The following is a 15,685-nucleotide window of genomic DNA, read 5'->3' as shown; positions in this document are numbered from 1 at the left end:
AGATGGAGCCATGTTTGTTGCATCACTTTACATATTATATTGTAATTGAAATGATTTGTAAAAAAATCTAAATGTAAATCGTGATTTAAAAGAGTGGCAATGACTTTCTTGCTTCTTCTTCTCATTAGCTCAACCCTTTACGAAGTAGCGGTAGATTCAATAAGAAAAAATATCTTTTTGACATTCATAAGTGTCATTTCCGTGACCTACATGAATAAAGTGCTTTGAATTTGAAAATTTGATATTGGTGAAGTAACTTAACGGTACATTGCAATCTGAGAGTTTTTAAAGTTGTCTCTCGGTCTTACATTTATGTTCGCTCAATACAGTTAAACACATTTGACAATTTAAATATTATCTGAACGCTAAGTGGCTCAACAAAAAACTAACCCCTTATTCATAATAGTCTGCTAACTTAAAGCTTTGCTAATTCTCACTCTGTCTTCTTCTATTGACCTAAGCCAGAATGAGAAAAAACACTCCTTAGCGGTTGTTTAAAATTAGCGGACCAATATGAATAATGGGATAAGACTAAACATATTATATTTATGTAACTATCTCTCTGTTGTTCTAACTTGAAGGAAGTAAATTCTTAATAAGAAATTCTTTCCGTGGTAACTTGAACGAGAAGAGAAAATTACCCCAATTTTATACCTTTTAATATTAAGTAACTTTTCAGTTTCAGAAGTGTCTATAATTATCTCTCAGCTATTCAAATGGAGTTTTTTTTAACTTTTTTTGAGAATTAATTGTATGTAGGTAATTTAAGCACTTTATTTATCTTACTAAGCAAAAAACTACTAAAATAGCATGATAATTTATTGATGAAGAATGTATTTTTAATTTATGTAAAATGATGCAATACTATGTCTCGCCAAGGGTTTTGTATGTATTGAATTTTTATGAGGTAATGTTATCTTAATAAAATCTATATTTTTTTGGTGTTGAAGTATCAGCAATAAACGAAATAGGACACTATTTGAAATTATTACCTTTAGCTTTAGATTTTATACCGGCCTTTTATATGTCTCACCACGAGTTAGGGATTTACGCACTGTTTCCATTGGAAATTTAGTCACTCCTTGTTGTAGAGATTTCATGAGCAACTCTATATCGGTGTCTACTCTTTAAAATTTCAAAACAATTGGTATGTAAAGAACTCAAGCGGCCTTACAAATAAACTTGGTACAAAATTATACCTGAGAGTAAATCAAGAATATGTAAAATGACAAAAAGACATTTTGTTTGTGATTTGTTTATTAGGACGTCGATTCCCGCGGTTTTTTTTTAATGAAAATAAGGCACAAGACGAGCAGCACGTTCAGCTGATAGTAATTGATACGCCCGCCCATTACAATGCAGTCCCGCTCAGGATTCTTGAAAAACCCCAAAAATTCTGAGTGGCGCTACACCTGCGCTCGTCACCTTGAGACATAGGATGTTAGGCGCCTATTTCTGCCGTGAAGCAGTAATGTGTAAGCATTACTGTGTTTCGGTCTGAAGGGCGCCATAGCTAGTGAAATTACTGGGTAAATGAGACTTAACATCTTAGTCTCAAGGTGACGAGCGCAATTGTGGTGCCGCTCAGAATTTTTGAGTTTTTCAAGAATCCTGAGCGGCACTGCATTGTAATGGGCAGGGCGTATCAATTACCATCAGCTGAACGTCCTGCTCGTCTCATCCCTTATTATCATAAAAAAAAAGTTAACATTTTGGATGTTCTTGGTTTATTCTCAGGTATAACTTTATACCAAGTTTATTTGTAAGGCCTAATCAACAAGATTTTAAACAAACGATCATAAGATTTAAATATTTCCGGTTATAACTCATGACATTCATCTAACAACCTTGTCAAAGACATTGAAATGGTGATAATCGTCATAATAGAGTCTTAGGCTGGATTGCACTTAGTAACTTTAACTATAACAAACATGTTGAAGTACCGGTTAAGCAAGAAATGAGTTGCACCATTTCATATGATTAAGATGACGTCACAACTTTATCTGTTAAACTTTATCGTCCAATCTTCGCCGGTTAAAACTATTGTTAATGTTAAATAGCTGAACAACCTGTCAAAAGTTTCCTGTCAAAACATATTACGCAGTATATGTTAAAGTCAGCGTTACTGGTAACGTTAAATTTGACTTAAGCCTTAATTATTACAGCTAATATGATGCAACTCATCATTAATAGCGACGAAGATGACATTAATTGATAGTTTATTCATAATAGATATAATTTAAAGAATTATCATGCTGCTATTAGCATCATGTTGCAAATTGTATTTCATTGTCAGACGGTAAACTTGGAATTATGCAAAAAAATCTGTAAATTAAGACTTATCCGGGATGATATGATACGAGTACGACATTCAAAAAAAGCGCGTACAACTTTTAAAAGGCCGGTAACTCTTCTGTGATTCCTCTGGGGGCCTGCTAAAATCGATTTTCGATATATCGTAGCATTAGTCGTCTCGAATCGTTACGATATTGTTACGATAAACGATATGGAATGCGAACATTTGTTAGAGTAGGGTAGGTGTGATATATTCGGAGTATTATCGTATCGTTCCGAATAAATCGTTGTCGATTTTGCGAGTAGAACTCCTGGTGTTATAAGACAATGTGGGCGGCGGTGATCATTTAACTACAGAAGACCCTCTTTCAAAAAAAAAGAGGAGCACAAAAGGGCGGTATCACCTATTGCTAAATGGTCACTCACTCTCTTGCACCATTCCTTTCTATACCTTCCGGTGTAAGTGCATCTTTAAAAGGAACCCATGTCATATTATCCTGGAAAAACCGCGCAAGGATGCTCATTCCACAGCTTTATGAAAGTTCCATGCACTGTAGAGGCACACCACACATCCAAAAGGCTAATATCTAAGTTTTTTTTATATAATAGGGGGCAGACTTGCAAGAGGTTTACGAGATGGGGAGTGGTGAGTCAACCATCCATGGACATCCGCAACAACAGGTGTCAAGAGTTTCATTTCTTGAAGGTCCCTTAATCGTACCGGTTAGAGAAAACAGTGGCCGGTATTAGATTCCACAAAGTGGCTGTGCGAGGTAAGACAAATTATATTATATTTTATGAAGAAACAAGAAGCCTAATTGTTAGTTTAGCACGAGACATCATAATTCAGATTAACAAGTAACAACCACGTTACAATTTTCTTAGATCATAGATAATGTGACAACTGTAACCATAGATTAAATAAAAGCTAAAATTTTAAAGCAATTTATATAACAATTTGAATAAGTAAAATTTGAATTAGTTAAAAGGCTCCTGTTTCCATCAATTGATTTCTGGTATTGAATACTAACTTGTTGAGTTCATTAATAATATTTATCTTCAAAAATATGATTTTTAAAATATTTTTTATGCTAAATAACATGTTGTAAAACACCTAAATTACTACCCGGGGCGAATAAAGAACAAAAGTGGGGCAAAACAAGAATAAAATAATAAATTATTCATTATTCTTATTTTCGAGACGAAACAGGAATAAAATCTGGGGCGAAACAAGATTTTTTTGTGTGGGGCGAAACTTTGCGGGGCGAAACAGGAACAAATCAAATAATACGAGAGTACATATTAGAAACTTAAAATTTATAACTATAGAATAAAATCCAAAATATAGTGAATTGTGATGGAAAACTGTTTTTATTTTCCCTGACTGTTTTACGAAAAACGTCAAGCCACAAACAACACATTTTAAGAAATTCGTGTTTAAAGTTTAATAAATACTAGTGTATTCCATGTGGGTTGGGCTACTAAGTCATGTTCTCATTTAAAGAGTGACAGTAGAGCTGCCATTTTTTATCAGTCCGTTAATGTGAATCACGTGACCAGTTTTGTGTTCTTAACTCAATTTCGACATGATTGTGGTTTGGAACGTTTTTCTGGAACTGGAAAATGATGTCCATGTTCCCTCACTAATTCCCATCACGTGAACCTTGTCTTGTCAAAAAAACACTCTACCCAGGCAAGACTACTTATATACATCAAGCTATAATAATTTCTTTTGCGCATGTCTCGATTCAAGGCAAACAAGTAAATAATTACTTTAATTGTAGTTTTATCATAAACAAACATTTAACTATAGTTCAGTTATATCATACCATAATTTAATAAAATACATACTTAAGTCATCCTTAACAACATGATTTTAATTAACTGTTGTTGGGCAGATTCACAAGCTAAGGTAATTATTATTTATAAGTCTAAACAGGCTATAATAGCTGTGAACACGTCGGAAAAAAATAGAGGTGAACTATTAACCTCTATTTTACGTAAACGCACGAACACTACAGTATTAAAGCTGGCCAGTTCTCACACGTTGCCTCATAGCAAGAGGCTGTATCTAGATGTGGAAATTATCTAAGGTCAAAATATACAATGTATCACATTTGCTAAATTCAAATTCAAATATTTTTATTCAAAATTTGATTAATAAACCATATACATCGTACGTGAGATTCTACCTCCCTCTAGAAAGAGTAATAAATGCTTGTGACCTAAGAAGAATGGAAACAAGAAACTCGGCTAAGCTTTCCCTATTTTTGGCTGTATTTTTTTTATTGAAAAGTATATATAAACGGGTCATCTGATAGTATATAATCACCGCAGACCATACTCTTTTTTTATGGAAAAGGAGGACAAACGAGCGTACGGTCAACTGTTGTTAAGTGATCACCGCCACCGACATTCTCTTGCATCACCAGAGGTATGAGAAATCACAGAACGAGGAATCACAGGAGCATTTCCGGCCTTTGAGGAAGCACAACTAGAAGCCCTAAGTGGCCTCTTAACCTCCTGTCTCTCCACCCTTGGGCCTGGGACTCCCTCCCCTGGGACTTCTTACGTGCGGGGATGCACAAAGCACAGTCTCTTGTAACAGTAGAGGAATCACAAGAACTTTAGAAGAATCCAATAAACGTACATAAGAACTCGAAAATTGATAACTCACTGTTAAATGATAGTCAATGGTTCAATATAAACTATTCGTTATATTTTTTAAAGTCATAACCCTCATTTCTAGGTTAAATACATACATAAAATTTGAAAACAAAAAAAAAACAAAACAATTTGTTTACATTTGCAAGAGCGATATCTTAAATCAATTTCCTAATATGGGAATATTGGCTTTGAGCAGGTTATCAACTGTAAAGTAGATCCTGTGGACGAAGCCACAACCTGAGAGTTGAACAAAGCACACAAGATTTTATGACGATATGTCACTCGAACGGTTAGCTCAGTTGGAAGAGCACTGGCACGGAACGCGAGAGGTCGTGGGTTCGAATCCCACATCGTTCATAAAATTTTGTTTTCATTTATTTGTGGTTCAATATAGTTTAATTTATTTTATTTAACAGTCATTTACTTTAAAATAATTGTATAGAAACAAACGATATAGTAATTAAAATTATACTTTTGGCGCGATAGGGAAAAATTATCACAGTGAATTTAGTCAGGCAAGCAAGACTGTTAACTGGTCATGTCGACCATTTGTATCATACTTCAGCTACCAAGCTTCTTGTAACTCATATGTCTACTGAACCACAGCCAAAAGACGAGAATTAAATAAATATCAATATATAATTTCAATTTATTTACAAGTTTAAAAATAAAAATTCTCTCCAATTGTATTAAGATAATTTAATGATATTTAATTACACGTCATTATTTAACTAAATTATACGGTATTATAATATTTTCAATGGTTGTATTTAATAACTCCTTTATTACAACATTGTTTTTTATACAAACATAAAATAGCGCGAGGAATGTTTTTCAAGGATTTTTGTTTTATTACGCCAAAGAAGAATAACTTCTTCCGTTCTTCTTAACACACATTTTTTTTAAATTTAGTCTTCTTATTTTGTATAATATTTACTGGGATTACTGGGACAGAAGTAATTCATTCTATAATAGGATCCCAGGAAATATATAAATACTTCCCCAACAAAAGAGTTATAAGCTTTCTTTAGGCGCATTGTCTACCTATACGCATTGCATACTCTATTAATTTTGATTTCCTTGAAAGTTTTGAAATATACGTTTTTTGCGTCATTAACAGCAGTATCTTCTTATTACGTTAAGACACGGCCGTTCCCAATATACTACCTACAGATAGAGATAAATTACTACCTTCTACTGTCAGTAATTAGCTGTAAATAATCTGAAGTTGTTCCAATATGTCCGATAACTCATGCTTATCCCCAGTTCACTGTTGTAATTTCCATACAAACTTCTATCCCTGGTAAGCTATAAGTCGTCCAATTCACAGACAGCGTGTACGTTTAAGATGAGTTACCGTCGATAAGTTTATTGCGACAAAAAAGTCAACGATAGTTACGATTTTTTATCTTAAGTAGGCCACAACCGGAGTTTGGCCGTATAAAGTCTGACTTTTTGACGGCTACAAGAGACTGTATATTTGAGTATATCGTCACAGTAGACATATACATAATATATCTACTGTGATATCGTTTTAATTTTAACCCCCACGCGTTCCCGAGATAAAAGGACGGACAACGAAAGGATCCTACAAGGTTTTTGAAAAAAGTTGTTAGTTTTGAAATATCACACTGAAGTGAATTTGCTAGAATAAGTTCCGCTGTCATAAACACATAATGCCTAGTACTCGGCTAGTTCGAGTTAATAAGCCTCTTGTGGGGCGATGTATCTTAATAATTATATGTTTTTACAACAAGATCCCAGAAAATGTTCAAAACAAATGTATTACGTAATTCAAGATAATTTGTCAAAAACCGTTTGTGTGGTAAATTTTTGTAAAACAAAAATAACTTTCTTAACGATGCCACAGATTGGGAATGGAGCGACCGCCCTCAGGCTATTAAATTATTAATTGTACGATAATACTATGTAATATTTTTATGAAAAAAAAAAGAAGCCCGCTGAGTTTGTAGCGCCCGTTCTTCTCAGATCTGAAGCATACTTTTTGGAATGGGTGGTAGTTTTTGACTTTCAATAAGGGATGTTACATCCTATTTTGAATAAAAATATTTGAGTTTTAACTTTTATAATGTACCTTCATACTCACAAAATTCCAATTAGTCACAAAAACCGGTGCAAGGTATTTTAGATCGTGTAATGATGGGTATTGAAGATATTCCTCCCCCATTGTCATCACAATGTTACCCCCAAAACCAAAAACACACAAATCCCCCACTAAATAAACCAAATGAAACATCGTCTTTAAAAGCAAACACAAAGAAAACCCCATTTCATTTTCAGCAACTGTCTGTCGAGCCTCGACCTTTGACATTATTGAAACAAATAAAAAATAGATTACGAGATCTTTTTCGTTTATCACCTCTGTTTCAAATTACACTTTAATTTAATTTAAGTGCACTATAATCTTTATTAGTAATTTAAGAAAACAGCGTTGGGATTTTCCGAGCCGTTAACAATCATAAGAGACGACACAGAGGCTTCGAATGCGGACTAAGATTGTACTTATGTCATGTTTATTTATGATTTAAATTTTATTGTGACAATGGTGGTAATTGTTGAATGTAAACATTTCTGAAGATATACTGTTTTTGGTTCGACCGCTAAATTTGACACCCTGACGTTAGCTGGTCAACTAGACCATTTGTATCATACTTCAGCTACCAAGCCTCTTGTAACTCATATGTCTACTGAACCACAGCCAGTGGATGAAAGCTAGATTCATTTTGATATGTATAACAATGATATTATAGTATTAAAAGAGGTAGATACGACACTAGCGCGCGGAAAATCAATCGCCTAAATGGAGTCAATTGGTTCCTTTGGTCGTAGTCGCTCTCTCGATATTGTTATGGTGAAGTGCGGCCGATATTAATACCATATTTGTGCTGCAGAAGAGGGCTATTCACGCGATTTATAACCTAGGTTTTAAGGAATCATTAAGAGAAAAATTTAAAGAAATAAACATTTTGACTGTTGCTTCTCCATACATTTTTGATAATGTTCGGTATGTTCATAAGCACATTGAAGAATTTTCTAGAAACTGTGACATTCATAATGTTAACACGAGGAACAAATATAAACTTGTTATGCCTACTACTCGGTTGGGTCGAGTCAGTTTGTCTTTTGTTGGGCTATGTATATGCTTCTACAATATGATCCCAGAAAATGTACAAAACAAATGTGTTACGAAATTTAAAAGAATTGTTAAAAAACGTGTGGAAAAGGTCTTCTCAGGTCTGAGGCAGTCTCTTTTGAATGGGTGGTAGTTTTTGACGTTGAATAAGTGATTTTAAATCCTATTTTGAATAAAAATATTTGAATTTGATACGAAAACGGTACACACGCGTTTGTTGTTGACAGAATAGCTTACAATTATAATGTTGTACCCAATGATATTTAAAAGTATAGATAGGTTACGTAGACAACATTCGGTGTTTGGAAATGATACACTAACGCACACATGAAACACACTACATTACGATTACTCGTCAAAAAAGGATAGTAAATGCAATTATCGCAAGCGAAAAAGAGATAAATCTAATTTGCTAATTGCTTCGTATTTGTATAGAAAAAATACAGTTAATTCATCAGATATGATTTTATACCGTACACCGTGATTTATGCCTAAATTACGATTCATTCAAAGTTTAAGTAGTAAAAGTTATAAAGTAGTAAAACTGCATTGAAATTAGGTAGATAATGTGTCATTGATTTTATAAAAAATAACCCAAAACAAAACCGAAAGGTATCTACAGTAAGGGTCCCATTTTTACAATTTTTCTAACGACGGCTCCCAAAAAGTTTTAAGATTACAATTATTATTTTTTGTATCTTATATTATTTATGAATATCTTTTTGTTAATGGTTTATTACAATAAGGTAATGGGAGAAGAAGAAAATGATCCATTGATTCTTCTGCATTTAGCAAGGGATATACTGAAAGGGACAGTGTTACTGAAAAAACTCCTACGTAAACAAATAGCACTCACTGTGTACATCCGCTACCTACCCTAAAACTTGTTTTAGCAGTTTGATAGTTCAGCTACCTAAATACGAACTTTTTTATTAAAAATTATTACATTCACTGCAACAACGACTTTTTTACATCATTTCCTAAAATATTCTACCTCGATTATCCCGCAACAGACAGCATCAATATTTCGTTAATCTATGATCGGCTTGGCGGCGATCGCCGTTGTTATGGCGACATATTTATTTTGTAAGTGATCACCGCCGCCCACAATCTCTTGCAACACCAGAGGAATCACAGGAGCGTTGCCGGCCTTTAAGGAAGGTGTACGCGCTTTTTTTGAAGGTACCCATGTCGTATCGTCCCTGAAACACCGCACAAGGAAGCTCATTCCACAGCTTTGAAGAAAGCTCCTTGAAAACCGCACTGTGGAGGACCGCCACACATCCAGATGGTGAGGATGATATCCTAACTTGTGGCGTGTCGTGCGAAGGTGGAATTCGGCGGCAGGAATCAGGTTAAACAGCTCTTCGGAACACTCCCCGTGATAAATGCGGTAGAAGACACACAATGAAGCGACGTCTCTACGCAACGCCAAGTGATCCAGCCGTTCACAGAGCACTGGGTCCCCAATAATTCAAACTGCTCTGCGTTGCACGCGGTCAAATGGATCGAGCTGATACTGGGGTGCGCCAGACCAGAGATGACAGCAATACTCCATGTGTGGCCGGACCTGCGCTTTGTAGAGCGCTAGTATGTGGGCCGGCTTGAAGTATTGCCGTGCTCTATTAATGATGCCCAGTTTCTTTGAAGCCAATTTGGCTTTGCCTTCCAGATGACCACGAAATTGGCAATCGCTCGAGATTTCGAGACCCAGTATTCCGATACTAGGCGAGGCTTTGAGGGAAGTGTTGTCGAAGAGCGGTGATACGACAAATGGGTTTTTTTTAGTGGTAAACGCGCAAACTTGTGTCTTCTGGGGGTTAAATTGGACAAGGTTCAATTTTCCCCATTCCGCGACCTTCTCAAGAGAGGACTCGATAGAAGACACAAGTTTCTCCCGGCACTGGTCGACGATTTCCCGAGAGAGACCTGCATGGCCCGTGTATATGGCATCACCAGTGCTGTCGTCTGCATAGCAATGAATGTTGGAGGTGTCCAACATATCATTGATATGCATTTATTTGATTTCATTATTTCATCGCCCTACACTTTTCCCGGGGCGTAAAAAGAATAGGGGAGTCCCAGGCCCATGGGTGTCGTAAGAGGCGACTAAGGGCTTTTTAGAAGTGGGAAAATCACGCTGCCGTCTTTTGACGTCAGCACAATACCTCCAAAATCATGGAGAGCATAATTAGCCGTCAGCTCTTGGTATACCTAGAGGGTCACCAGTTGATCAACGACCGACAATACGGGTTTCGCCATGGTCGGTCGGCAGGTGATCTTCTGGTATACCTAACACATAGATGGGCAGCGGCTATTGAAAGCAAGGGGGAAGGCCTGGCAGTTAGCCTGGATATAGCGAAGGCCTTTGATCGTGTATGGCACAAGGCGCTCCTCTCCAAACTTCCATCATTTGGGCTTCCCGAGAGCTTGTGCAAGTCGACCTCCAGCTTTCTCACTGGGCGCAGCATACAGGTCGTTGTCGACGGATATTGCTCGAACCCGAAGCCCGTGAATGCTGGAGTGCCCCAAGGCTCTGTGCTGTCTCCCACGCTGTTTCTTCTGCATATCAATGATATGTTGGACACTTCCAACATTCATTGCTATGCAGACGATAGCACTGGTGATGCCGTATACACTGGCCATGCAGGTCTCTCTCGGGAAATCGTCGACCAGTGCCGGGAGAAACTTGTGTCTTCTATCGAGTCCTCTCTTGAGAAGGTCGCGGAATGGGGTAAATTGAACTTTGTCCAATTTAACCCCCAGAAGACTCAAGTTTGCGCTTTTACCACTAAAAAAACCCCATTTGTCGTATCACTGCTCTTCGAGAATACTTCTCTTAAAGCCGCGCCTAGTATCGGAATACTGGGTCTCGAAATCTCGTGCGATTGCCAATTTCGTGGTCATCTGGAAGGCAAAGCCAAATTGGCTTCAAAGAAACTGGGCGTCATTAATAGAGCACGGCAATACTTCAAGCCGGCCCACATACTAGCGCTCTACAAAGCGCAGGTCCGGCCACACATGGAGTATTGCTGTCATCTCAGGTCTGGCGCACCCCAGTATCAGCTCGATCCATTTGACCGCGTGCAACGCAGAGCAGCTCGAATTGTCGGGGACCCAGTGCTCTGTGAACGGCTGGATCACTTGGCATTGCGTAGAGACGTCGCTTCATTGTGTGTCTTCTACCGCATTTATCACGGGTAGTGTTCCGAAGAGCTGTTTAACCTGATTCCGGCCGCCGAATTCCACCTTCGCACGACACGCCACAAGTTAGGATATCATCCTCACCATCTGGATGTGTGGCGGTCCTCCACAGTGCGGTTTTCAAGGAGCTTTCTTCCACGTACTACAAAGCTGTGGAATGAGCTTCCTTGTGCGGTGTTTCAGGGACGATACGACATGGGTACCTTCAAAAAAAGCGCGTACACATTCCTTAAAGGCCGGCAACGCTCCTGTGATTCCTCCGGTGTTGCAAGAGATTGTGGGCGGCGGTGATCACTTAACAACAGGTGACCCGTACGCTCGTTTGTCCTCCTATTCCATAAAAAAAATAGAAATCTGACCCGACAGACGTTGTTCTGTATATTATAATAAATAAATACTGTTTATGAATTTGTCAATATTATTTAACAGCATCAAGAATTATTTCGTAAAATATGCATCCCGCACGGACGAGTAAAAAAAGAAGGACTCCGCGCCGTGATATTAGAAAGTGAAGCATCCTTATACTAGTGTGTGTGCGGTTACGGGGGATACTAGTTACACAATTTTTTCTCCTTAAATAATCATATATGGCCAAAAAATACTTATATAGTATCGTTTTTACACTTTTTCAAAACGCACGACGGCATTTTTAAAATATTTTATTGAGACGCAAACTGATCTGTCACAGACGATGACAATTCTCATAATGGCCGCCTATCGGCCTGTAGTAGTGTAAGTGTGTGCGTGGTCCTATGTATTTACACGTTAATCGGCTTGTTTTGGTGCTACTCTGTTATGTAAAGTGACACGGAGTCCTTATTTTTTACTAGTCCGTGGCACCCCGTTGTTTTATTGAAATTGTTTCACAGCAGAACTGTTCAACCGTGCGTCAATAAATTCTGTCATAGAAAATATTATGTCCATACAAAAAATATTGGAAATAAAAATAATTATGAGTCCCAAATCGAATTAAAAAGTATCCTATCTTTCAAGTTGGACTCAACTGCACTCCATGAAGTAATCCCCAAAAATCCGTTCATTAGTTTAGGAGTTCACTGGAAACAAACAGCAGGACACTGGATTTATATATATTATTAAGACTAGCTGACCTGACAAACGTTGTTTTGCCATATAAGTTATTTATACAATTAAACCTTTTCTTGGACATTGCAACATTACTTTATTTTTCTTCTAAAATAAAAGATTTTTTCTAAAATAAACTAGCCTAAGTTACTCCTTATTATTGCAGTTATCTGCCAAAAGTTTCCCCTCTCCCGTCAAAATTGGACCAGCCATTTCAGAGATAAAAAATAAAAAAGGAACAAACAGAGAGACATAAATTTTAAAATCGTAATAAGTAGCGTATAATTATTCTTATACATGTAGTAAAAAACGGTTATTTCAATATTACAAACAGACACTCCAATTTTATTTATATATATAGATGAATACATAAAGATTGTTTTGTTAATAGCAAATTGAAGATTTAAAACGATGCTTGGAGCTAAAAATTTGATAAAAATTATAGAATTAATAGCGTTTCCGTAAAAAATACTTTAAAGAAATAATTTTATAAAAATATTGATTGCTCACAGAAAAACACAATTTACAATTTTAATAAAATATTGTGAAATATAAGACTTCGTTTAGAGTTACGTTCTGTTTTCCGCATGTCAATCTGCCAAGGCTCTTTTAGTTACTAAAGTTTTTTCGTTTCTTATGGCAGCGGCAATGATGTTATAGTATTAAAAGAGGTAGATATGTCACTAGCGCGCCGAAAATCAATCGCCTAAATTGAGTCAATTGGTTCCTTTGGTCGTAGTCGCTCTCTCGATACGAAAACGGTACACACGCGTTTGTTGTTGACAGATTTGCTCACAATTTTATATACAGCATTAAAATGCCGTCTTGTGTAATGCGAAGATGCACTTACGCAAGTAATAAGCAAAATTCATGGAAATACATACCACAGGTAGGGAATCATGAAATAAAGTATTTTATTTGGTTTAAATATTTCTCTAAATAAAATGAATATGGCGGTATTATATTCATCAGTCATGGAGCCATAAGATATCCCAATTAATAATTACAAATTAATTACATTATTACTCTCAACATTTATTACTATCTAAGTAATATAATAGCTTAAACATGATTATAAATAACTATAAAAGAAAATGTATATCTTTAGTTAAATTTGTTGGCACTGCGGCAGTACTAATAACATTTGCTAGCTAGGTTGGCTGTAGTGCCCTATATAAGCTAGAGTGCTAAGTTCTAGCATTCATTACTTATTGTTGAAGTGAAAAACTCTGCCCAAACACACTTATAACAAGAATTGTGCGTGTTTAAGACGGGACCCGGGTCAAGCGTTATTTAAAAATAAGTATTTGAAGAAACTCTTGCCGTCGCGCCGCGTCCGAAGAAGTGAATTTGCGAGAAACTGTCATAACCATAATGTTAACACCAGGAACAGACATAAGCTTATAATGCCTACTACTCGTCTAAGTCGAGTTAGCAAGTCTTTTGTGGGGCGATGTATATGCTTTTACAACAGGATCCCAGAAAATGTTCAAAACAAAAGTAAAAATTAATTCAAATGAATTGTTAAAAAACGTTGGTGTGGTAAAGGTTACTATAACATAAATGTCTTTCTTAATGATACCACAGGTTGGGAATGGACCGACCGGGCTATTAAATAATAAGTTTAATTCTACAATGTTACTTTGTTACTTTTTAAATGTTACTTTAATTGTAAAACATATTTTTGATCAAAAAAAATACCCGCTGAGTTTGTTGCGCCCATTCTTCTCAGGTTGAGGCATTCATTTTGGAATGGGTGGTAGTTTTTTTATGACTTTCAATAAGTGATGTCACATCCTATTTTGAATAAAAATATTTGAATTTGAATTCCTAAAAAATACGATATCTATTCATTTATAACTGTATTATTGTATTTTATATTTAAATGCATTTGTTGACGATATTTCACATTCAACTGTATTTAAATTGGCTTTGATAAATTAACATTTAAATTATTCATGTCAAGCCAATTGATTATTTTATCCAACGTCATATTTATTTCTAATTCATACTCATTATTATGCTATAATATATTTGTCATGTTTAATGTCAGACCATATAACAATGATATTATAGTATTAAATTGCCATATAACAATTTCAATGTCATCATCAAACATTAGGGATCGATAATAAGTCACTTTAGGTAAGTCATTTACATAAAGTAAAAATAAAAGTGGCCCCAATACACATCCCTGGGGAACTCCACTATTATTATAGAGGCAGTTTGATTGGTAAGTACTGACTGTGTTTGTATTATCGAGAAAAGTAAGTTGGGTACACTGCGCTCTACCCTGAATGTTCCCCTGAATCAACACAGCGGGTGTTAGACAAGACAGAGCACCCGTACACCTCCTATAATTCCTCTGGTGTTGCAAGATAATGTGGGTGGCGGTGATCACTTAACACCAGGTGAACCATACGATCATTTGTAATCCTTTTCCATAAAAAATGTAGCCATTAAATTGTGCAAAGTAATTAATTTTATTTGACCGAATCTGTTCCGTAATAATAATCTACTTACATAATTCCAATATGTAAAAAATGCAGCGAGCATTGATTTTAAAGCGTGCAACACTGGTATTTTAAGAAAAACCTCTCCCAAAGTCATCAGCATATAGCCTCCATACATCAAAATACAAACTTCAGCCACTAAATACACCATATGAAATACCGTTCTCAAAAATAAACCCAAAAGCAATCGCTTTTCATTATGAACATTTGGCAATTCAGCTTCGACGTTAGACATTTTCACAAAAAAAATCCCACAGTTCTTTCAGTTCAGCTAAATATTCACAGTTAAACATGCAATTACTTGTATTTTTATTTTCACAAACCGTTTTTTAATCAAATGACATTTTCTAAAACGACAACTTTTGTCACCGGATGCCTTAAAACTAACATTTTATTTATCATAATATACTTATGTTTTTTTATTAGATTTTGATTGCCTTCGAACAACCACATATCATCGATATAAAAAAGTAAAAATCTAATCATCAAAGCTATAAATTACTATTCTTTGTTAAGCACGAAAAGCCAATTACCTTTGTATGTATAATTGTATTATTATTCAAAATAAAACAATGCTTTTAACTATTTATACAATACTTATCATTACTTGATGTACCTAAGAACTATTTACTACTACTACAAGGAAGTGTACCAAGAATACTGACAGAATTTCCGCGTTGGATAGGTTCTGATCTATTGACAGAAATAATAGCCCTATTGAGGCGCGTAGATAGTACTTTGTACATTCTCCACGCGTCTGGACCCCATA

The 15,685-nt window shown here is 35.9% G+C and overlaps 2 protein-coding genes across 5 annotated transcripts in view; one reads left to right on the top strand and one right to left on the bottom strand.

Annotated features, from left to right (window-relative positions):
* The window catches only part of LOC126968314 (uncharacterized), a 512,088-nt gene that overhangs the window by 74,973 nt on the left and 421,430 nt on the right, over nt 1–15,685 (top strand). The window lies entirely within an intron of this gene.
* The window catches only part of LOC126968340 (androgen-dependent TFPI-regulating protein-like), an 81,848-nt gene that overhangs the window by 28,131 nt on the left and 38,032 nt on the right, over nt 1–15,685 (bottom strand). The window contains exon 1 of one of the 4 annotated variants that reach the window (XM_050813317.1): nt 7,058–7,481. The exons of 2 other annotated variants lie outside the window; for them this stretch is intronic. In XM_050813317.1, the coding sequence (XP_050669274.1) occupies nt 7,058–7,294 (237 nt within the window). In that variant the 5' untranslated portion in view covers nt 7,295–7,481. Of the gene's footprint in view, nt 1–7,057; nt 7,482–15,685 lie in introns of those variants that run through there. One more of the 4 variants, XM_050813318.1, reaches the window with a different exon arrangement.

The sequence above is a fragment of the Leptidea sinapis genome, chromosome 15 (genome assembly GCF_905404315.1).
Source record: "Leptidea sinapis chromosome 15, ilLepSina1.1, whole genome shotgun sequence".
NCBI lineage: Eukaryota > Metazoa > Arthropoda > Insecta > Lepidoptera > Pieridae > Leptidea > Leptidea sinapis.
Note: the sequence above shows the minus strand (reverse complement) of the source record. Positions and strands in the feature narration are given on the sequence as shown.